Source organism: Camelus bactrianus, chromosome 11 (genome assembly GCF_048773025.1).
Source record: "Camelus bactrianus isolate YW-2024 breed Bactrian camel chromosome 11, ASM4877302v1, whole genome shotgun sequence".
In the NCBI taxonomy this organism is placed as follows: domain Eukaryota; kingdom Metazoa; phylum Chordata; class Mammalia; order Artiodactyla; family Camelidae; genus Camelus; species Camelus bactrianus.
Window position 1 is genome coordinate 31,465,858 of NC_133549.1, and position 22,192 is coordinate 31,488,049.

General features: G+C 46.9%; 1 protein-coding gene across 11 annotated transcripts in view; it reads left to right on the forward strand.

Moving 5' to 3' along the window:
• Nucleotides 1–22,192, forward strand: part of NRAP (nebulin related anchoring protein) — a 66,296-nt gene that overhangs the window by 24,298 nt on the left and 19,806 nt on the right. For 10 of the 11 annotated variants that reach the window (XM_074373598.1, XM_074373595.1, XM_074373593.1 and 7 more), the window contains 15 exons: nt 2,105–2,203; nt 3,414–3,518; nt 4,685–4,792; nt 5,036–5,137; nt 6,814–7,011; nt 7,585–7,689; nt 9,088–9,186; nt 10,299–10,403; nt 11,574–11,681; nt 13,245–13,556; nt 14,710–14,814; nt 17,594–17,692; nt 19,311–19,415; nt 20,146–20,253; nt 20,800–20,913. In XM_074373598.1, the coding sequence (XP_074229699.1) occupies nt 2,105–2,203; nt 3,414–3,518; nt 4,685–4,792; nt 5,036–5,137; nt 6,814–7,011; nt 7,585–7,689; nt 9,088–9,186; nt 10,299–10,403; nt 11,574–11,681; nt 13,245–13,556; nt 14,710–14,814; nt 17,594–17,692; nt 19,311–19,415; nt 20,146–20,253; nt 20,800–20,913 (1,872 nt within the window). The remainder of the gene's footprint in view (nt 1–2,104; nt 2,204–3,413; nt 3,519–4,684; nt 4,793–5,035; nt 5,138–6,813; nt 7,012–7,584; nt 7,690–9,087; nt 9,187–10,298; nt 10,404–11,573; nt 11,682–13,244; nt 13,557–14,709; nt 14,815–17,593; nt 17,693–19,310; nt 19,416–20,145; nt 20,254–20,799; nt 20,914–22,192) is intronic. The other variant, XM_074373592.1, reaches the window with a different exon arrangement.

Genomic DNA, 22,192 nt, shown 5'->3' on the forward strand with positions numbered 1-22,192 from the left:
TTAGATACCTGATTTCTTTGGAATAATTGGGTTATCTGGCCACTCTGAGCCCCACTTTGATGCACGATTATGACCTCCGAGAGCTGAGTAAGCAGCTGCTGCCCTTTGCCACAGTCCCCACCATTCCTTACTACTTCCCCGACAATGAGGCCAAACACTGAGCCCAGACTGGTGCTATCTGGCTGGTGGTCTGTTTGGCTCTCACAGTCTTTGTGACCATTAGGCTATAAAAACCCATTGAGGCGGGCTCTCACCCAAGGAGATGGCAATGGGGGCAGCAGTAGGCAGATAGAGTGGCAAAGACATCAGATTCTAGTTTCAACAGACAGGAAATGGTGGGAAAGTGCAGTGTTGGCCGCATGTGTAAGCCCCTGTGAAGAGAAAGCCAGCTGCCAGAGGAGTATGTCCAGAGCCGGTGGGTGAGGTCTGGACAGAGATGGCAGAGGTAGTGGGGATGCAGGAAAGGAGTGGAGTTCTTGGGCAGAAGCTCAGCCAAGAGAAGCTGCCACCCTATGTGGGATTCTGTGTGGGGCCCTGGGCCTTGGGCAATTACACAGAGGCATGCAGACTGTGAGTCGGGTGTTTGATGGTGACCTGACTGCTGCAAACAAAGCCAGAGCCAAGCCTAGCTGACTGAAGGGCCTCACCTGGAGCTCGTAGGTGGAGGGGCTCAGGTGTCCTGAGGGACTGGGGCAGGTTGGGGTGCTGGGGAGCAAGGACTCAGCTGAGATGTCCATGTGGGCAGGGCTGAGGCTGGGTTTGCTCACTCTGCCCAGAGCAGATACTCTGTGGCTCTTTGTTGAAGGAATGAATTAATGAACAAAGGGATGAGAGGGGACCGGTCAGGTAAAAAGGAAGAAGATGTTCAGGATGAGGGATGAGTTCATTCTTTTCCTCCTCTACCTGTATTCAGGGCCAGCCTCGGTTAATTCGTGGGTGAGGCCATGTGCCACCCGCAACTTCCCCCTCTTTTCCTTCACCCGTCTGCATCCTGGCCCCACTCCAGCTGGACAGGTTTCCAGGCTCTCACTCAGCACACTTCAGCCCTCACCCCTGACCACCTACCCTCGAGCCTTGAACATGCTCCTTGACCTCTCTGCTTAAATTCCCATTTTCTCTGCAGCAGACCTTGGGCATGTTTGGAGGAAAATAAGATGATTGGATGAATATAGTCTCATATGCAAGCAGCTAATAATCCTTAACTCTCTGGAGGGCAAACTGTACTTGGAAAAAAGAGAAAATTCACTAGCCCTCAATGTCTTGAAGTTAGTGGGAAGCCAGGGAGATTCCACTTCCACCTCTCCTGAGCCCACATCTTCCATGAACGTGCCAAGTTTAGGGCCGTGGGAGTGAGGGCCAGACGGGGGCTGGATGTACAGGGCGAAGACATGTGAAGACTGTCCTTACACGGCGCCACTGTTGCTCCGTCACCTACCCCTTAAAAGACGTGTATAAAGCCTCAGTAAGAATTTCTTTCCCTCTTTCATCTTTCCTTTCCTTTGGGGGGAAAAAACTTTTCTTTTGAAGTGTAAGATATATTCAGAAAAATTACACTAATTATTGATAAACAGCTTAGATTATTATCAGGTGACCTGTGCCTGCATTTTCTTTGTGAATGTGCCTACAAATAGCATTGTGGGGACTTAGGGTACGTGTGTGTACCAAAAGCCGTACCATTTTCCAACATGGTGGTACCAGCCTGCACTTGTGCCAGCATTGTGAGAGTTTCCACAGCTCCACATTCTTGCCAACACTTGGTTCTTGTCCACAGTTTAAATGTTCACTGTCCAGGTGAGTGTGGAGGGGTGTCTAACTGGGGTTTTAAATGCCTTTCTCCGATTAATGGTGGGGATGTGCACTTTTCCCTCTGTTCACCAGCTGTCTGGTTGACCTCTTTTATGAGCTGCCTTTTCAAGCCACCCACTTGTCAAGGGGCTGTTTTCCTATCTGTAGGCTTGGAGTGTCCATTGGTCTGCAACTGGAATCTTTGATCCTTTCTCTGGTAATCTGAGAATCACCCCCTTGGTTGGGCTGAGGGGTAGAGAGCTAAGTAAATCTTAGAGAAAAATGCAAGTGACGTCTTCTTATGCCTCTTTGCACCCAGGTCAACTACAGGCAAAGCATTGACAAGCTGAAGTACAGCTCTGTGACCAACACCCCTCAGATTGTTCAAGCCAAAATCAATGCCCAGCAACTGAGTCATGTAAGTGACCCGCCCCTGCTCAGCCGGATGTGGGGGACTTGTGATTGCTTTGCAAGGTCTGGATATCTCGCTCCCCAAAGATTTGACTTTCATTGATGGTGACATATATCCTGTTACAACCATGAGAGGACTCTCTTTGATTTAAACTTTTTATTATAGAAAATTTCAAATACATTCAAAAGTAGAAAGAATAGCGTGATGAATCCCCAGGTACCCCTCACTCAGCTTCAACGACTTCTAATTCATATCAACGCATGGCCAGTCTTGCTTCATCTGTATTCCCATCCACTTCCCCCTCCGTATTATTTTGAAGAAAATCCCAGGTGTTATATAATTTAATTTATAAATATTTTAGTGTGAATCTCCAAAAGATAAAAATAATTTTAAACATGTTTATACAATGTTAGTATGTCACACCAAAAAACTAACAACAGTTCTTCATATCACCAGTGTCCATTTGGCATTCAGCATTCCAATTGTCTCATAAGGTTCTAATTTTGTTTTTTACAGTTTGTCTGAATCAAGCTCCAAATAAGGTCCATACTTTGTGATTAGTTGATATGACTTTAAGACTCTTTTCATCTTTAAGGTTTCCTCTTCATCTCTTTTCTTTCAAGTTGTTTGTTGAAGAAACTGAATTGTATATCTTGTAAAGTTTCCCACATCTGAGCTTTGCTGACTGCATCCAGCATGGACATCTTGTGGTCCCCTGGCCTCCAAATGCCTGTAACATACTAGTTGGATCTATAGGTTTGATCAGGTTCAGGTTTAATTTGGGGGCAAGACTGCTTCTCAGATGATGCTGTTCTATTGGGAATCACATAATGTTTGGTTGGCTATTTTTTGGGTGATTTAAGATGCCTTTCTTCCAGTGGGGGCAAGCATTAGATACTTATTCTTTGAATAAGTTAAAAAAATAAGTTTCATGCCCTCAGGTTCTTCAGAGGAGAGTTGGCAAGGTAGCCCCAGAGAAGTCGTTTGCACACTCACAACTCTGAGCATGCATTTGAGCTGTTGGACTTTTCATTTGGCATCTTCAACCTGTTAATTTAGAACATTCGTAAAATTAGAGGCTTCCTTTTAAAATGCCTTTTTTCCAGAAATTCCTCAGCTTTGGAGAAAGTGAAAAACAGAATGTTCTCTCCACTGTTCTCCTTCTGCCCACATAAAAACTTGCACTTACCCTGCGGGTTGATTTTAAATCCTATAGGTGAATTACCGCGCCGACTACGAGAAAAATAAGTTGAATTACACGTTGCCACAGGATGTGCCTCAGCTGGTGAAGGCCAAAACCAATGCCGAATTGTTTAGTGAGGTGAGCAAGCAGCATGGGTGAGAACGTGGTGGGAGTTACGCACAGAGGTGAGAATGAAGATGTGAGGATGGTCCAGCAAAGAGAGACCAGGGACTATTCTATCCAAGGAGAGATTGATCAAAGGCACCCATCATGTTATAATTTTGCATTTTGCTGTCTCGTGCCGTGTGGTAGTTCACCGGGGATCAGTCAATCATAGCAACTGAATTCTCACTCTGCACGTGGATGGTGTGTGTTGGGACACACTCAGCATCATACACCTTGTATCCTCATATCATCATCATCCTGGTGACTTCTAGCTGCTGCCTCGCTGTGTGGGTAAAATTTAAGTTTTAAGAAGACCAGTTTTGTTTTGTTTTTGTTTTGGGTGGGACAGATAATTAGGTTTGTTTGTTTATAATGGAGGTACTAGGGACTGAACCCAGGACCTCGTGCAGGCTGGGCACGCCCTCTACCTCGGAGCTGTAACCCCCCAAGAAGACCAGTCTCAATCACCAGAGTTTTCCGGGAGTCACACGTGGGCTGTGATTAGACTTCTCAGGCCAGATGGGATTTGTAGGGTAGGAAAATTTAAAAAGGAACTAACTTTTTTGGTATGCTTCTTCTGTGCTGGACACTGGGATAGGCACTTTACGTATGGAATTATTCAATGATCCTAATCCCCTGGAGGTATTTATTGTAGAGACACAGTTGGTGGCATGGTCTTTGGTATCAGGCAGACAGAGTCAGGCATTATGACCGTGGCAATAGCGTTACTTACATCTGTGTTGCACCTTATAAGCTTAGAATATCTGTTTTCATAGATACAATTTACTCTCACAGCCACCCTGAGGCAGGTAATATATTATTATTTTCCTGAATGATAAACTGAGGCTCAAAGAGGTAAAGCGATCTGTCCAAGGTCACATGATCAAGAAACAGTGGCGCTAGAATGAACACATGGGTCTTCTCTTTGTCCTGTGCCACTTTGCTGCCCCGCATGGCCCTACAGTGAGAGAACCGATTAACTGGGTTAATAATTGCTGTTATCACTTCGATAATAACAGCCACAATTCTGGTCTGTGAACAGATGGAGACACCGACTTTGTTATTAAAAAAAGTTTCTGTTCAACTTTTGGCAGGACTATGGATAGCGACTTCCCTTCAACTGTGTTTTTGTTTGTCAGGTTAAATACAAAGAAGGCTGGGAGAAGACAAAGGGGAAAGGGTTTGAGATGAAGCTGGATGCCATGTCTCTGCTGGCCGCCAAAGCCTCCGGAGAGCTTGCTAGCAATGTAGGTTTTCTCTCATTAACTCCGAAGTGCATAAGAAACGGTTCTACTAAAATGCCAGTGGTCCTGTTGGAAAAAATAATGACTGTTAACATTGTAAACACCACCATGCTTTCATCTTCTACTGGGTTTGGGAAAGATGGGAGGTGTTTTTTCAGAATTGCTACCCTTGCGCTTGTTAAAACCAAAGCCCCTTAGGTGGCAAAGTTTCTGTCTCGCTCAGTTAACTTTCTGCTTTCTCTCAAGATTAAATACAGAGAAGAATATGAAAAAGCAAAAGGCAGAGTCCTGGGAATTACAGACTCAAGGCTTCTGCACTCCCTGCAGGTTGCCAAGATGAGCAGTGAGGTAAGCTCCACTCCCCAGCCCTTCACTTAGAGCTGTGTTGCTGTGAAAGATTTTCCCGACCTGATTCACCTGAGACTGGTTTTTTCTTTTTAATTGACTTCCACTGATAATTTCTTTCCTGGTTTACTTGAAAAGGGTTTTCTCTTTCTTTATTTTGCCAAGGGACACTAATTTTTTAAAGTAGATGAGAAGTGTGTGGTCCCTAAGGGTGACCATCATCTACTGTTCAGGGTACAAGGTGTTCAGCTACATCTATTCATTCTACAGATGTTTAATAAGCAACTACTATATGCAGGATGCTGTGCGAGACACGGGTTGTAAGAGCAAACAATGCAAAACTTGTTCCTCCCTACTGGAGCTTAATTCTACTGGGAGAGTTCGCCAGGAAGCATCTTGTTCATTGTGGTGATGTCCTGGATGAATCCTGTGATCCAAACACACTTGGTATTCAAAATATTTAGCCAACAACTGGGGCATCCAGGCTCCAACCACTCCAAATGATGCTGCTTGTAAAACACTGTAATGGCTGAAGGTTAACCTCGGTAAACGTCACTTACCAAAAAGCCTTCGGGAAAGGAGAGTTCTGCTAGAAGGGACTGACTTGGTTTCTAATCCAGTCTTGTCTGTCAGTGCTGAACAGGCAAAAAGGAAACATGAGCATTGGGTTTCTGCTTTGTGATTGCCTGCCCCAAGCTGTGAGGCCAGTTTATGCTGCTTTGGTGATGTGGTTAGATACAGTTACCTGATGAGTCATTGAGGAGCCATGGCTTGAATAGAATAAGAGAGTTGGCCTCCTGGTTGCCATTTGGGATGTGACGTGCATAGTCATGAAGCAGACAGGGACACTGAGAATTTGGCTTCAGTTTAGACAGAGGACAAATTGGTATTTCCTATTTGCAGTTGGAGCCACCGGGGCCAAAAAGATTATCTTGCCCAAAGTCATAGAGTAGTCAATGGTAGTGGAGGAGGAGTAGAGAATTAGATCCTGGAACTCTTACTTACTGGTACCATACTGCTTCTACTGGACTACCTTTCCTCACCATCATGCCATCATCACCATCATCACCATCACCACCACCGTCATCACCACTGTCACCATCACCAGGACCATTATCACCATCATCACCAGAAACACCATTACCATACCATCATGACCACCATCCAACCTCACTGCCAGCCTCATCGCTAACATTTATCAAGTGTTAGCTATATATCATCCCTGCACTAAAGGGGTTTCAGCTACTGTTTAATTTACTCATCACAATAGCCCTCCAAGGAAAATGAGCCCTTAGAGAGTTGATGTGACTTTCCAGAGGTCATCCAGCTGGCAAGGGGAGATCAAGTTTGAACTCAAGCTTGTCTGGCCCTGGAGCCCCAGCTTGGTTATTTTGCCTCTTAAAGCTTCTACAGAAACCATGGATAGAGTCTTCTCTTTCTGGAGCAGCCAGTTAAAAAGATTTAGGAGGTATTCCTGCAGAGACAAAGTAGTGTGAAGCCTCAGTTTGCAGGTGTCACCACCTTACAGAGCCAGGACTTGGGTCACACCCTTCGGACAGACAGGTAGCATTGCCCGGAGTGCCAGTTCCTCCTGGAAACCTGGGCTTCCTTCCTGGGTTTTCACATCATTCCTGCCAAGTCAGGCTTCAAGTAATGGATCTTGTTTTGGTGAATTCAAGGTTGAATACAAGAAAGACTTTGAGAAGAGTAAGACCCAATTTCACCTGCCCATGGACATGGTCAACATCAGGCACGCTAAGAAGGCCCAAGCTCTGGCCAGCGACCTGGACTACAGGAAACAACTGCACGAGTACACTGCGCTGCCCGAAGATATGAAGACTCTCTGGGCCAAGAAAGCCTACGGGCTCCAGAGTGAGGTGAGCCCTCGCTCATTGCCAGTTCTCCCCGTGCATCTGTTGCAGCTGGGTACAGTGACACTTCCAGAGTGACTTTTAACGTGTACATGAGTCTATTATGTAACTTAGAGGACTAGGAAGAACCACTGGAGCTGTGGCAGGCCCAGGGAGGATGGATGGGGAGGGTAGAGATGAGTCAAGACAGTGGAGACTAGAGGATGGAGGACTGGGACTCGGAGCTATTTCCAAAGCCAAGATGTGTTAGTAATGGGATAAAGCAAAGAGGAAGGAAGTGTTGAAGATGGTAAGTAAATCTGGGAAAGGTAACAGGTTGGCGGGTAAGATCCTTAGTCAAAAAGTCTGAAAAGCCCTCTTTTTAGTGAGGTTGCTGTGGTTCAGGGCTCAAGGAGAACAGGTTCTTCTGGTGGCAAGGTGGGCCCGTGGCTTCACCCCCAAGCAGAGTTCTTCCTGACTGCAAAAGAGTAGGGGGCAGCGCTTCTAGGGAGACAGATGCAGGAACGAGGACTTTCCCGACTCTCCTGTTAACTTTGCTCAGTCCGCGCCCATGATTAGAGCTTGGGTTTTCTCTTCCAGCTGCAGTACAAGGCTGACCTGGCCTGGATGAAAGGAGTCGGGTGGCTGACAGAGGGCAGTCTCAATTTGGAACAGGCCAAGAAGGCCGGACAGCTGGTCAGCGAGGTAACCTGAGCCCAGGCCCCCGGCTTCTAGTCCTTCTCAGCACGAGTCACCACTGAGAGGAATATTTTCCTCTGATTCCCCCTCCCTAACCCCCAGGCTTATTTTGAGCAAGACACAGAGGAGAACTTCATTTTGCCCCTGTAGCATATCCTGAACTAACTTCCCACATCCTTGAGATTCCCGGGGAGGTATTTGTAAGAAGCTGACCAATTTACTTAAAGTAGTGGCAGCCGAAGCATCCTTCAGAATGATCGTAACGTACAGTCAGTTAGCACGTAGGAGACATGTTTGTTGGGTGAGGAGTGTGTGATTCCTTCTGAATCAGAGAATCTGGTATTTGGAGGTCAGCATTCTCATCAGGCCTGTGACTTCGGGCAGGTCACTCAATCCTGCCGATCCTCTTTCTTATAAAAATGAGAAAGTTGGCTAGGATGTTCTCCAAAGCTCCTGCGGCTCCCAGCCTGCACTTCTTTGCGCCTCGTGGAGCTGGCTGTGGCAGCGGGCAGGGGAGGGCTTTCAAAGGGCGTTCCATTTGGAAGCATGACTATTTCAGGAACACTGGGATCTTCACAGGGGATTCTTGTTTCGGCGCCAGGAAGGCTGAGTTGGCATTTCTCTTGCATATGGTGATAACGGTGATAGTAATGGCTGCCATTTGTGGACGGATAGTAGTAACGTCATCACTGCTGTCATTTATTGATGACATTGAGGGTGTTACGTACCTATTGTTCATGTATTACTCACATTTAATCTTCCTATGTGAGTAGACACTATTATTATTCTATGAATATTCCTATTTTGCATATGAGGAAGGAGAGACTAAGTCATATTCAGTAAGCAGCGGAGCTGGGATCTGTACCCAGTATTTTGGTCCAATGCCCCAGCCCTTAGCCATTAGGCAGCATTGGATCCCCAAAGGATGTTCTGTAATTTATTCTTTTTTTTAATTAAAACATTTTCTACCTTTAATTATTTTCCCCCTTAACGGAGGCACTGGGGATTGAACCCAGCACCTCATGCATGTCAAGCACGTGCTCTACCACTGAAAAATACCCTCCACCCCCCTTGTAATTTATTCTTCCCTTCCCACTGTATTCTTCCTTCTGTCAGACACAGACACACTTAAGGTTAGAGTGTGTGAATGGAAGGCAGAGAGAAGAGAATGCCCTTGGGAGTCCCCACTACCTAACTTCTTGGGTAGGGGTGTGGTAAGGGGACCCAACCAGCCGATGCTTTGCATTACGAATGTCTGTTTCTACCTCACTTCCTGTGCCTACTAACTTTTAAGCTCCTTGAGGGCCAGGAAGATATCACTTCCTTTGCCTTCTTAATATGCTTGTGTGGCGGTGGGGGCAGGCCCAGTCCTAATGCTACCGGGTCCCTTTGCTTTGAAAACAGAAAAACTACAGGCAGAGGGTGGACGAGCTGAAGTTCACCAGTGTGGCCGACAGCTCGCAGATGGAGCACGCCAAGAAGAGCCAGGAGCTGCAGAGCGGGGTGAGTCCGCGCTGCCCTTTCTCCCTGAGCTGTTGTGTCCCAGGCCTGGGGGCCTCCGGGGACAGCAGCAGGTGCTGCCCAGGCACGATCCAGGGACCAATGCGCCTGCCCTTTCATTAGGCTGCACCCAGCTTCCCACAGGCTTCCAGGCTGTCTCTGGAGACTGGACGCCAGGCCTCCCTGCCTCACCCACCACACTTCTCCTCTGGTTGTTAAGGATAGCTGTCAGCTGGCGTTATTCCTTTTCAGCCTCGTTCCCTCTTTTTTCTCTCTCTCATCAAAGACTCCGTTATCCTGGAGCTAGTCGAGAATTATCTTGGAGGAGGGTAACACTTGCTTGTGGGATGTGTGCCTTTCATGGCCACTTAAGGTCAAATATGAGAGGCAGGATAATGAAATGCCACCATAATGACAATGTGTGCATTATTTACACGTTGGTGGTCAACAGCCAGGCAGGTGCAGCTGCTGCCACCTGGCCAGGACCTTCCTAGTGTTTCTTTCTAAAGGTCCAGGTACACCTGTCAGAAAGGATGCCATCAGTATCACTCAGAGTCAGCAGAAAGCCATTGTCTGGAAACTCAGTGTGGGGAGTGGGTGAGGCTGGGAGAGAGAAAGCAGGGAGGATACGTTTTCTGGGAAGGAGATGGTCCCTCAAGTTGTCTTTTGGTCACTGTTCCTCTCCAGGTGTCAGTAGCGGTGGATGCGTTAGGGTTGATTATGGGCTGCAAGAGGCAGAGGATGCTTACTTTTCCCACTTAGGGAGTCTGCGCTCATCTGAGCCCTCCAGTGGGTTATTTTTTGTGGCCATGGATAGTGTAGCTGGGAACAGCTTGGGGAAGTTGATGCCTCCTCAGGGGAAAGGTGTAAAACCAGAAACCTTAGAGGGCTTCTCAGGTTGGTCCCCTGGCCACAGTCTTCTCTCAGCTTCTCACGGCTGCTGCTCCTTCTCCCGTCACGTCTTCTGCCCCGAGCCTCGTTTCCTGTACACTGCCAGCCAGCGTCTGGTCTGGTCCGTCTTGTAATGGACTTTCCACATAAGACACAGAAATGCCGAGCAGCCACCCACCTCCTCCCTTGCCACCTGCCCCTGACCCAGTGCTCTCTCCCAACAGGTGGCCTACAAGGCAGGGAACGAGCAGTCCGTCCATCAGTACAGCATCAGCAAAGACGAGCCCCTCTTCTTACAGGCCCGAGCCAACGCCGCCAATCTCAGTGAGGTACAGCGAGGGGCAGCGGGCGGCCCTGGGCTCTGCTTCTCTGCGCGTAGGCGCCTGGTCCGCAAAACCCACTAGCCACATGGCTGTGTCTGTGTCAGCCGAGGCTGCGTACATCTGATCTTTGTAAATAGCTCCTTGAGGAGCACCTTGTCTCTGTCCGGTGTTTAAGTAGGGAGGGAAGGGCAGCCCTTTGTAGAAATGAGCTGGTGGGAGATTTGAACCACCGACTGATGGGGTAGGAGGCAGTGGTTATTCCTCAGCTGGAGCTGAAACAGCATAAGAGCAGTGATGGAGGAGAGTGAGTAAGAGCTCAGACATTAGCTCCAAACTGCCTGGGTTTGCCCCTTGCTTCTAATACTTACTAGGCATGCAGCCTTAACCAGGTTCTTTGCTCTCAGTCCCACTGGTAAATGAGGGCACTCCTGGTCTCCTCCATAACGAGTTACCTTGAGGCTTCCATGAGCTGATATACAGAAAGCACTCGGAGGTGTATGCACAGGGCAGCTATTCCTGAGACACAAAAGCATGCGGAGTCCCAACTTTGCTTCTCTGTCTTCCAAGGAGGGGCCTTTCTGGGTTCTTGCATGCAGCTCCCAGGTCTTTGGGGTCTTGATCTGAGTAATGGGTCAAGGGGAGAATTATAAGGAGCAACCAAAGCTAAGGTGATTCACACACAGAAACGGACGGGGGTCTTCCAGAAGAAAGAACTTAAAATCTGAAGATGCGGGCAGGACAAGAAAGGGGAGGAGCAAGGAGGAGACCCATGTGGACTAGAGGCTGGGCTCAGGAAGAGAAAAGGGTGCAGCTGGAGTAGCTGCCGGGCTGGTGGGACGTGCGGACCGACATGGAGAACAGACTTCAGAAATGTTGCTGTGTGTCGTGCAGTGTTAGTCCACCTGTGGCTTGTCATTAAGACTTCCATGAAGAACCCTAGTATTTTCCAAGGCTTCTGGAGCTCAGTTTCTGCTTCTTTTGGCTGAAGCTCTGTCTTTCAAGAGGCCTTAAGACAAAAATAAGAAGGCCTGGTTATATCTAGGTTATAGGTGTCTCTGGCTCTCGGGGTTCCTGGGGAAGGATGTAATTGACGTTTGCCTCCTGGAGAGGTTGGTACAGAGTCTGGGGAAGCCCTCTCACATGAAGATGATTTCTTTTTCTCCTAAATCCCCTTAGAAACTGTATAAGAGCAGCTGGGAAAACCAGAAGGCAAAAGGGTTTGAGCTGCGTCTTGACTCCCTGGCCTTCCTAGCAGCCAAAGCCAAGAGGGACCTGGCCAGTGAGGTGAGTCAGTCCCCAACTTGTACTCAGCGTCACAATCCTGATGTTTTACATCTGGGCAGGTTCTTAATCTCTCTGAGCCTCAGGGTTCTAATCTGTGAAATGGAGATAAATACGACCACCTTGCAGTGAGATAATCATGTAAGTGTCTAACACACTGCTTGCCACACACTGGTTATTGGTGAGTGGTAACTGTTATTATTCGTGGTAGTAGCCAGAGTAGCAATCCAGATGACTCATTTTACAGGTAAACTGATGCCCAGAGATGTTCTGTGACTTCCTGAGAATGTGGGGGCCTGCTGACAGTTGAGTACAGGCTCTCGCATTGAATAAACGGGATAAAATCCCAGCTCCATCACCTACTCGCTTGTGGCTTTGGGCAGGTTGCTTAACCTTTCAAAATCTCAGGTAACTCATGGGTAAATTGGTGACTGCAAAATGGTTATGAGGAAATGAAATGAATTGATGTGCGTTAAGTATCTATGGTTCGCTGCTGTCTGTTATGAGTCTGCTGTGAGATAGGGAGCCTAGGCCAGAATGTGAGTCAAACTCTGCTTCCTTCATCAAGAAAGCCTTGCTTCAAAAAAAATCCCAAATATATACACATGTATATATTTATGTTCTATATCTGTTGTGTATATAGTACATGTACATGCAAAAATACATCCATAAATGTGTATAGGTATCAGCTGAACTGAACAGTGACTTGGCAACGGGGTTGATTTACCTTATGACACAAGCCCCTTATCGCATCAACTGGTAACATTTTACAAATCAACACTTGTCTGCAGGTGCACTTTGAGTGGCACAGATTTACACCATCCCTGGCTCATTGTAAGTGATCACTAACTTGTGACAGTTATCGATACCGTTGTTACTGTTGTTGGCAGAGATGAGAGTAGAGTCCAAGTCTTCTGATGGCCACAGTGATGATGATGTTGACATGATGCCACACATGAGTATCCTGTTACAGTTTTCAAAGCACTTCCATATTTATTCTTTCTTCTGATCCTCATTACTCTTGGCCTGGTGTTTCTTTTTCAGGTCAATGTGCTGCCTTTTGCTCTCCATAACGCCCAAATATTTAATTTGAGTTTTTTTCTGAAACAGCAGTTGCATTTTAGATATTCTGGTTTTTTTTTCATTTCCTGACAACTTTTTATTTATAATGTTCTCCCTATAACAAAAAAAAAAAAGGGTTTTAAAGTGGCTTTCATGAAAGTGACAGGCTACTTAAAGATAAACCCAGAAAGCGTAATCTCAAATCATACAGAGGCAAGATGAAATTTCACCAGGAAATTGGGAGAAGACTATTCTAAAGCTGAGCTTTCAGTTTAGCTCTGAGCTCTCTGGCAGCCAAAGTGAAAAGGGAAATAATGAGAAGTAATATTTAGTTTCACCATTTGATGAAAAGAAATATATCAGTTGTTTCAGGAAGGCAAACTTTTTATGACCCTGATTCTAATAGGATCTGTTGTATGGCTTCTTTTTAACTTTCATGCATGGCTTGATACTTAATTCCTTTAGGAGATTCTGATGTACCGCTGCTCTCTTCCTCCCATTTAGGTGAAGTACAAGGAGGATTATGAGAGGTCCAGAGGGAAGCTCATTGGGGCCAAGGGTGCCCAGGGGGATTCGCAGATGAGCCACTCACTGCAAATGTCCAAGCTGCAGAGTGAACTGGAGTACAAGAAGGGATTCGAGGACACCAAATCCCAGTGCCACGTCCCCCTGGACATGATCCACCTGGTGCACGCCCGCAAGGCGCAGCACTTAGCCACGGACATAGGCTATAAGACGGCGTCCCACCGCTTTACAGCTTTGCCCACAGACATGAAGGTGGAATGGGCCAAGAAGGCTTACGGTTTACAGAGTGATGTAAGCTCTGTGTGCATGTGTGTGTGTGTGTGTGTGTGCATTAATATTGGTGCAAGGTTTTCCCAGACTCTTCAAGACTGTAGCTTATACTGAGACGTACCTGTTTCTGGATCCCTAAATGAAAAGGTTTTAGCTTCCTAGTGCTTTAACTTTTATTCAAACTATGCCCATTCTAGAATCTAAAATGAGATTATCAAACAGAAAATCTTACAGCTACTTTTTCCTTCTTGGAATTCTGATCTACGTATGTTTGCCATGTTCCTTTTTATTGCTGAGGGTTGGGGGAGAATGTATTTGTGACATTCTCAACTGTGGCTTGCTTTGGGACGGCATCAGTGGTACTCACTCCCACGCTAGTAGTCCCATTTTCAGAAAGGGCAGCTTGCTAATCGCCGACAACCCTCTCCCCTTTTTCCTTATATTCTCCACCTGGTTCTGTTGACTCTCGCACGAGAAAGTTGGGGAACTCAGAAGTCAGGTCAGCAGGAGCCAGACTGCCATGCACAGGACGGGGGTAGGGGGTAGGAGGAGGGCAGTGCAGACACACCCTTCCAAATAGAGCTCTTTCAGGATGGAGAGATGATGTGCTAGTTTTAGAGAAGTGTCCATTTAAATGGCCTTCCATTAAAACTGCTTCTTCAGTGGCAAGAAAGAAATGAGACACCCCCACCCGCCCCGCACCGAGGTTCGTAGGAAGGAATCGGCATGATGGGAAGCCTGGGCTGTCTTGTGAAATTCTCTCAGATAGCTCCCTGCCTGGGTTCCGTTGTGAGCTCTCATTTTCTTCTCCCCGCGTGTCATTTTAAACAAGAAAACGGGGAAAGCAGACAATGAGGGCGCGTTTCTTTCCGAGGAAGACGCGGGTCTGTAATGAGGGACGGGGGCTGACTTGGCCCCTCCCGCTCTGCCCCCAGTAGTGTCGGGTGGGGCCAAAGCCACCATCAGCGGGTCGGCTCCAATTAAGGGGGAAATTAATTTACATTTTGGAGCCCTACCTGTGACTGTGCAGAAATGGATAAGACAAAAGTGGCGTCTAATTTGACTCAGCTGGCACCAAGGCGACATTGGGGAGCTGTTAATAGCCCTCTAAATGTCTGCACACCAACAATGGCCTGCTTTTTTTTTTTTTTTTCCTTGCTTTCTCCTTTGTCAGAACCAATACAGGGCAGATGTGAAGTGGATGAAAGGCACGGGCTGGGTCGCCACCGGGTCATTAAATGTGGAGCAGGCGAAGAAGGCAGGAGAACTCATTAGCGAGGTGAGATTCCCTGACAGTGTGCAGCAGGCCTGGCTGCATTAGGCGTGCGGCATTTCTGTATAAAATTAAAATAATTTCCACTCAAAAGGCAGAGAAAAAGGCAAAGCTACATAAAAGGCCTCAAAACCCAGACTAGGGCTGGTAATTAGAGAGAAACCACATACCAAACACACCCCAGTAGGGGCCGGGAGAGCCCTGGCAAAAACAAAGTGGGTGACAAATGATATTATGAATAATAATGACAATCAAACGGAGCTCAATTGCTACCCACCAGCTTACCTTTTTAGTGAAGCAACATGGGAGAGATGATGAAAAGATGCATTTATTACACCCAGAAAGCCCTTTTGTGACTTAACGCACATTTTCTCCCTCTTTCTTTCCATGGCAGTGTAAACAGTGTTTGGATAGTCACGTGGTGTTGAACATGTGACATGGTTCCTTTTCGTTGGAGGGTCTCACTTCTGTTTAAATCTCAGTCCTGTCTACTTGTGGCCACCCCAGCTGGACTCTCAGACATGACAGCTTATGAAACGAGCCCTTTCCTCACATTTTAGGGCAGTATCCTTGAGCAGATCTTTTAAAGACTAGGTCAGAGTTTCTCAACCTTGGCCCTGTTGACATTTTGGTAATTCTTTGATGTGGGGGTGTCCTTGGCTTTGTAGGATGTTTGGCAGCATCCCTGACATCTGTGCACTATATGCTAATGGCACCCCTTTCCAGTTGTGGCAACCAAATACGTCTCCAGACAATGCCGCAGGGTGGAGCGGCATCAGACAGGACACATCAGGGAGCTGTCACTGCCTCATGATCACAAAGAGGCTGCACACCCCAAACGACCCAAATGCACTCTGTCACTTCTGTCTGGGCAGGGACTTGCTCAGAAGGCACGTGACCATTTGTTTAGTTGCCTCCAGATTAGCCTGCTTTTTCTGGACTCTTCTGGGTGGGGAGCAGACTGTACTGGCCGTAGTCCCAGAAGACCTCAGCTTTGTCAGTGAGCAGCCTGGGACCCTGTGTCCCAAGAGGAGATTTTTCTTAACTGAATGTATAGTTAAAACAGAAAGACTGCCGTGGTGTAAACACACCTAATATTTTGACACACAGCATCGATGTTTTCCCACGGGAGAGCATTCTAGTCACCTGACACATCACAGAGCTTATTTCAAAAGTGGCCTTGCTCTGACTGGCCTAATTTTTAGGAATGTGAGTCGACACTCAAGGTTCAGAAGACCCTGGGAGTTACACGAAGACTATACTGCCCTCAGCAGTTCAGTCTCATTAAGGAAAAGCCCTCTTAGGGGATGAACATGAGAAACTCACAGAGAAAATATTTAAGTTGGAAGCTCTCAATATTGGGCCAGCTCTCAATATTGGGCCCGCTCATAAAATAAAGACCATCACGCACATAATTTAGACTTTGAGATGATTCCTTCACGCAGCTAAGCCTGACAGCCAAGGGATCTTTTGAGAACCATTTGTCCCACAGTGGTCTTACTTTTCCACCTTACTTTGCAAACTTATTCAACAAATTTGCTTGTCTTCTGCACTCTATACCAGCCCTCAAACTTCAGGAAGGCGCGACATCTTTCAGCAACTTCTTGCCAACCATCGCCTTCCAGCTTGCCACGTTTCCAGTTTAGTGCCGAATTGGATTAACCTCTTAGTTTTCAGGCGGAATGCCAGGCGCTGTTGAAAGAGCCACAAATACACACACACCTGCCATTTAAATCAGGAGTCAGCAAACCTTTTGTGTAAAGGACCTGATGGTAAATAGTTTTGGTTTTGTGGGCCACACTGCTTCTGTTAGTAACTATTCACCTCTCCCATGGTAGCATGATGCAGCCGTAGACAATAGGTAAATGAATGAGCATGACTGTTTTCCAATAAAATTTTATTTACAAAAACAATGGATGGGCCAAATTTGGCTGGATATTGAGCTGTGCCTTCTTAAGACAACCTAGTAATACAAAAGTCCAACTCGATAAATAAGGAAGTGTATATAAAACATTTGTTTGAAGGGAGAAAAGATACCCTTCTTAATTCTATTAAGATAGCAACTGTTTTAGTCTCCTGGAAATGTACTTTTATAAAAAAAAAAAAAGCAGGAATTAATTTAAGCATAATTTTTAGAATACTTCAAAACTGAGTACCTAGGATTTTGCCAGCACTTACATTTCTTGTAGTTTGTTTATTTGTTTCAGTCTCTTTCAAATTGCATGATGACTCCTTTCAGGAACAGCACCCTTGTTCCTGTTACTGTAACATTTTGAGACATTATTGCATATGTTAACCTGAACCGGTTTCTAGCGTGATCAGCTAGTGTACAGTCACTGTTAAATGCAGAGGTTTTGACTATGATAATCTCTGGCATGTCGTTTTGTGGAAGGAAAACAGAAAGCTTCAACTGATAAATGTAACGATGAATGTTCTTTCTTGCTTGGGAGACCCAAACTAAGATATGTAAACAACTGGAGACTGTATTTGAAGGCTATAAAAAGAGTCCTTTCCTAAGTGTGTCTCCTATTTTACTGGTATAACCTAATTTTGAGATGTTTTCTTTGCACCAGGTAGAAATACTTTAATGTTAATTGACACGAGGTTATTCTTAAATTGAAACAAATATTAACCCGAAGGCACCTAGGATATAAAGATGGAGGAAGCCGAATAATAATTATGTTCACAAATTCACTCTAATCTCAAGCAACCTATGATTTTCTCTTTCAAATGGCATGAAAGAGCAGCACAAAATTCACAGCTTTGATCTTTTTCTGCTCAACAGAAGAAGTACCGTCAGCATCCAGATGCTTTGAAGTTTACCAGTATTAAAGACACTCCGGAGATGGTCCAGGCCAGGATTAGTTATACCCAAGCAGTGGATGTAAGCGATAATGTATATACATTATGACTCTAAGAGTGGGCTCCTCTTTCAACTCTGCGATTGAAGCCGAGGGGTTCTTGGCTTGCTCCTTCTGTTGTTCTAAGGATGAAGGAGCTTCTTATCCTTCGCCGAGGCGCACCTTAGCAGGGGTACTTCCTCATTAGGATGCAAACGGGGTGTCACCGCCACTCTTAGGATGCCAAGTGGGGCTCCACCACCGCTCTGCCCCACGCTCTCGTTCCTTCCCATTTGCATGCCTCCAGGGTTTGTCTGTGGTGAGGCCTTTCCCCCTCTCCTTTTGTTCTGAAGCATTGTTTTCAGAAATGGGACTTTGGGGCAAAGTTCTTGGTAATTGGAATACTTAGCAATTGGAATGCTTAGGGTTTCTTGGGACCCACGGCAAAGAATTCATGCTTTCTGATTTCCCCCAAAGACTTTGAAAATGGTTTGCATCTGATTTATGTACGTTAGACTAGCTTTTAAGCTATTTCCCATATTCCATTTTTAAAGTGAAACCAAGATCTGGCCTTTGCAGGGTCCCGCGGAGACGAGATGGAATGGTGAGATCCTATAAAAATTCACGTTAGGACGTGGATTAGCCCTGTTTGGCTGATTTTACTGAGAGAGGCCCCCAGGTCATCGTGAGGGAAGACATGCCTTTTAAATATCTTCAGATCAACTTGCCATGAGGGAAACTGACAAACCTTGATGGGGAAGGATTTCAAAATTGTCTCCCTTGTTTCCCAACTGAACAGATTATTCCTGTTGTGCTTTATTCAGCTGACATTCTGAGATGGTCTGAGTGCCTGTCAGAATATATTATGGGATGATTTATAAACTTATAAGTTTAGGAATTTATAATTTCTTGACAATCAGCCCATCAGAAGCAAATTGAATTCTGAGAAACGTAGATGGTCAAACAAGAACTTTTGTATAGAAAAAAAACAATACCTGCTTTTTCCTTATCCTAACCAGCTCTAGGGGGCACTGCTGTGATACATAGAAATTTGGACACATCTAATAAGATTCGGGATGGAAAAGCCCGGTTTAGAAACTTTCTTTGGTGGCGGATGCCAATTCCATGTGTTATTGCTCACTACTAGAATTATCATGAGCCCAGATCAGAGTTCTGGGTGAATAGCACCCCAGACTCACCCAGGAGACGTTTATTAGCACAAGAATCATTGAGATGCAAGGGGAAGTAGGTGAGGATGGAAGTAGATCCTGGGAAATTCCCACCTGTGGAAAAGCCATCTTCCCTTGTGCTTGCTGAATTGTGATGCCCTCTCCTAGCGTATAGTTAAAAGCAAAATTACCAGATGTTAACCAGAACTCATTTTTTTCACTTGACACCCATCTCAGCAGTACGCTACAGGTGGAGCGTTAAGTGAGAGGGGAGTTTCAGCCCGTCATGTTCTGAGCTCGGAAGTAGAACTCGGGAGGGAATGAAACGCGTGTCATCTCGCTAGCTGTGTAGTCTGGTGGAGGCAGGATGCCCGAGATCCTGTCTCTTCTGGGAGGTGGCAGCTGCATCACCCTTGTCTCCTGAGGTGTAGCTTGGCTGATGGCTGCACGGGGGAGGCTTCTGGGTTTAATGGGAACCTCTCTCCATCCGCAGAGGTTATACAAGGAACAAGGAGAAAACATAAAGCATCATTACACGCAGACAGCCGACCTCCCTGAAGTCCTGCTGGCCAAGCTGAATGCCATGAATATCAGCGAGGTGAGGCGGATGGAGGGGGCGCTGGTTTTAATTTCGGGAGATCACAGGACCTGTGCAGTTGGTCTGCGTCCTGTGCTCCGATGCATCCTGTGCTCCCACACTGGGTTTAACGCTCTGCTGTCACCATCTTGAAATCTGAACAAGGGTCCCCCATTTTCCTTTGCACTGGGCCCTGCCAGTCACGTAGTTGGTCCTGCTGAAGGGTCAAGCTCATTAAAAAGGATGAGACTAGGAAAACTTCCTTGGGACAAAGGGCATCTGTACTGCGGGGCTGGATTATGGGAGCATCGTCAGAATACAGGTGAGGACCTCCAGTGGCTGTGCTGAAGAGGGACCAGGGAGACTTAATTCGTTCCTTCCATAATCTCTGTCAGCACTTCCTTCCTCGCTCTTCAGCAGAGACAGTTGAGTTTTCTTTGTTCTACATAAAGAGCTGACCCTACAAGCATCGTGCCTCCTTCTTCCAATCAACTTGCTGCTCAGGGCAATCTGGTTCTGACTCCAAAGCTCTTGCCTTTTAAACCCCGCCCCCACCCCCCGGCTCTCCCCTCCGTCTGTGGGCGTAAGGCAGCATTCAACTCTTTGTTGGTTTTTGCTAAGCCACAGTGATCTCTAACTCCAACTAGGGGAAAAAAACTCCACAACAAACTGGATTCTCATTTTGGTGATGGGAGTTTAGGAAACCACCAGGTCACACGAAGGTCTTTATTTGCACACATCTTCCCAACAGACGCGGTATAAGGAATCCTGGAGCAAACTTCGAGACGGTGGATACAAACTGAGATTGGATGCCATTCCATTCCAGGCAGCAAAGGCTTCCGGTGAAATCATAAGTGATGTGAGCGGCCACCTCTGTTACTGGGACAGTGTTTAATACTCGCCAATTTTTATTCCCTTTGCCCCTAACCTCTGCCTTCTTTTGCCTGTGGATAATATCCTCTCCTCTCCCAACTGACTGTGTCAGGGCAATCAGATAACGACCAGTGAGAAAGAACATACCCTACAACAACAACAAAAAATCCCCTAGCCGGGGTACAAAGCTGATGCTGGACTGTAAATATGGACCCCGGGCAGATGAAATGCACCCGCCACCAAGCGTTTTCCTAAAGCGAGTCCATGTGAAGAGACTGTTAACAATGCACCCACCTTCTTCCAGCGTGGGCCGCCCAGGCGCTAACGTGTCCTGCCATTTCATATCGCAGCCCTTTAGTCATTGGGAGGCTTGCATATGAAAGAATAGGCCTTTTGACGACTCCCGCGCCTTTTCTTTTAACTCACCCAGTTGCTGTCAAAAGAACAAAACATTTTCGCCCAATACCCACCTCTTCCATTCCGTGTCCCTTGTCCTCGAGCTGTTACTCTCTCCCGCTCTCTTTCCCTTTAGTACAAATACAAAGAGGCATTTGAGAAAATGAAAGGGCAGATGCTCGGCTCCCGGAGCTTGGAAGATGATATCAGCCTTGCCCATTCAGTGCACGCGAGCTCTCTGCAGAGCCAAGTAAGTGGGAGAGAACACAGCGGAGCTGGGGGGCCCCCACCTAGTGACACACAGCCGACAGATGCCGTGTGTCCTTCTGGCTGCGGGTATTGGCTCTGTCCTGACTAGCGAGGTGGCCTGGTCAGGTCCCTTGGGCCTTCTGGGCGTCAGCTGCTTCCTCTGTCGAGTGAGAGGTTGGACTAGTTGACCCCTTAAGCTCCCTTCTGGGCTGGGCATTCTGTGGCTTTGACCCATGGCCACAAATGGGGGCCGCTGGGCTGATTTGGATGGCAGGGGTGTTTCGTTGGGTCTGCAGAGCAAATTCATTGCAAACCTTTAAAAATGGAAATCTTTACACAAAAGTTTTAGATTCTGGGCGGAAGCCAGGCTTGGGTTCCTCAAGGCTGCGGTTGAAGTTGATTACTGAGAGCACCACTTAGAAGGCATCCCTGCTGTCCTGGTCACGCAGCCAACCCCTCCTCCCCCACTTCCTCCGCTCATTTGTGCTACCTGCCTGGCTCCTGGAGGCCTCTGAGTTTACATGCCTTGATTTTGACTCTCTGGATGCTGGCACATGTGTGTATACGGTACCTCCTTGCGTATATGTGAGTTGACTAATGGCAGTGATGAGATCTGTGCCCAGTGGGTAGCAGAGGACTAAACACTTTTACGTGCAATGTCCCATTTAATCATCAAATTGTCTCTAGGAACTTCACTTGTTATTCATCCTGGTTTGCTGATAAGGAAATCTAGAGTCTGAGGGTCTTTCTTGCCCAAGGTCAGCTAGAAAGGGGCAGAGCTAGGACATGGAGCCAGCTCTACGTCTCATGCCCTCTCCACAGTTTCATGTGTTCTCTGCCATTTTGTTCTCTGCCTCAGTTTCCTTGTTTTTAACATTTCTTTCCGCTTTCTGTGCTGGGATGCTGACCAAGTAGTGTGAGATTGGACGTGAATCGTCCTTGGATTTATGCTAGGAGTGAGGGGAGGATGAGCGGAGGTGGGAGTGGGAGGTCAGGGAGGAGTGGCTGGAGTTCAGAAGGCAGTGGGAAGGATGGAGGAGGAAGGGGTGGTGATTTTGCATCTGACTCACAAGAAAGCCCCGAGTGCGCTTCAGGGACCTTCCCGCAGCTCGTCCCAGGACTGTTGTGGAGCTTGAGGTCTGCAAATGGGCCTCTCCCCTCCTCCCTCAGGGTGCATGTTAGGCTCTTGGGAATACCCATCCCTGAGAACTGGCTTTTCAAGCATCCGCCCACTGCTCCTGGCCCCCAGATTTACTAGGACGTCATCTGATGTTTGAAGA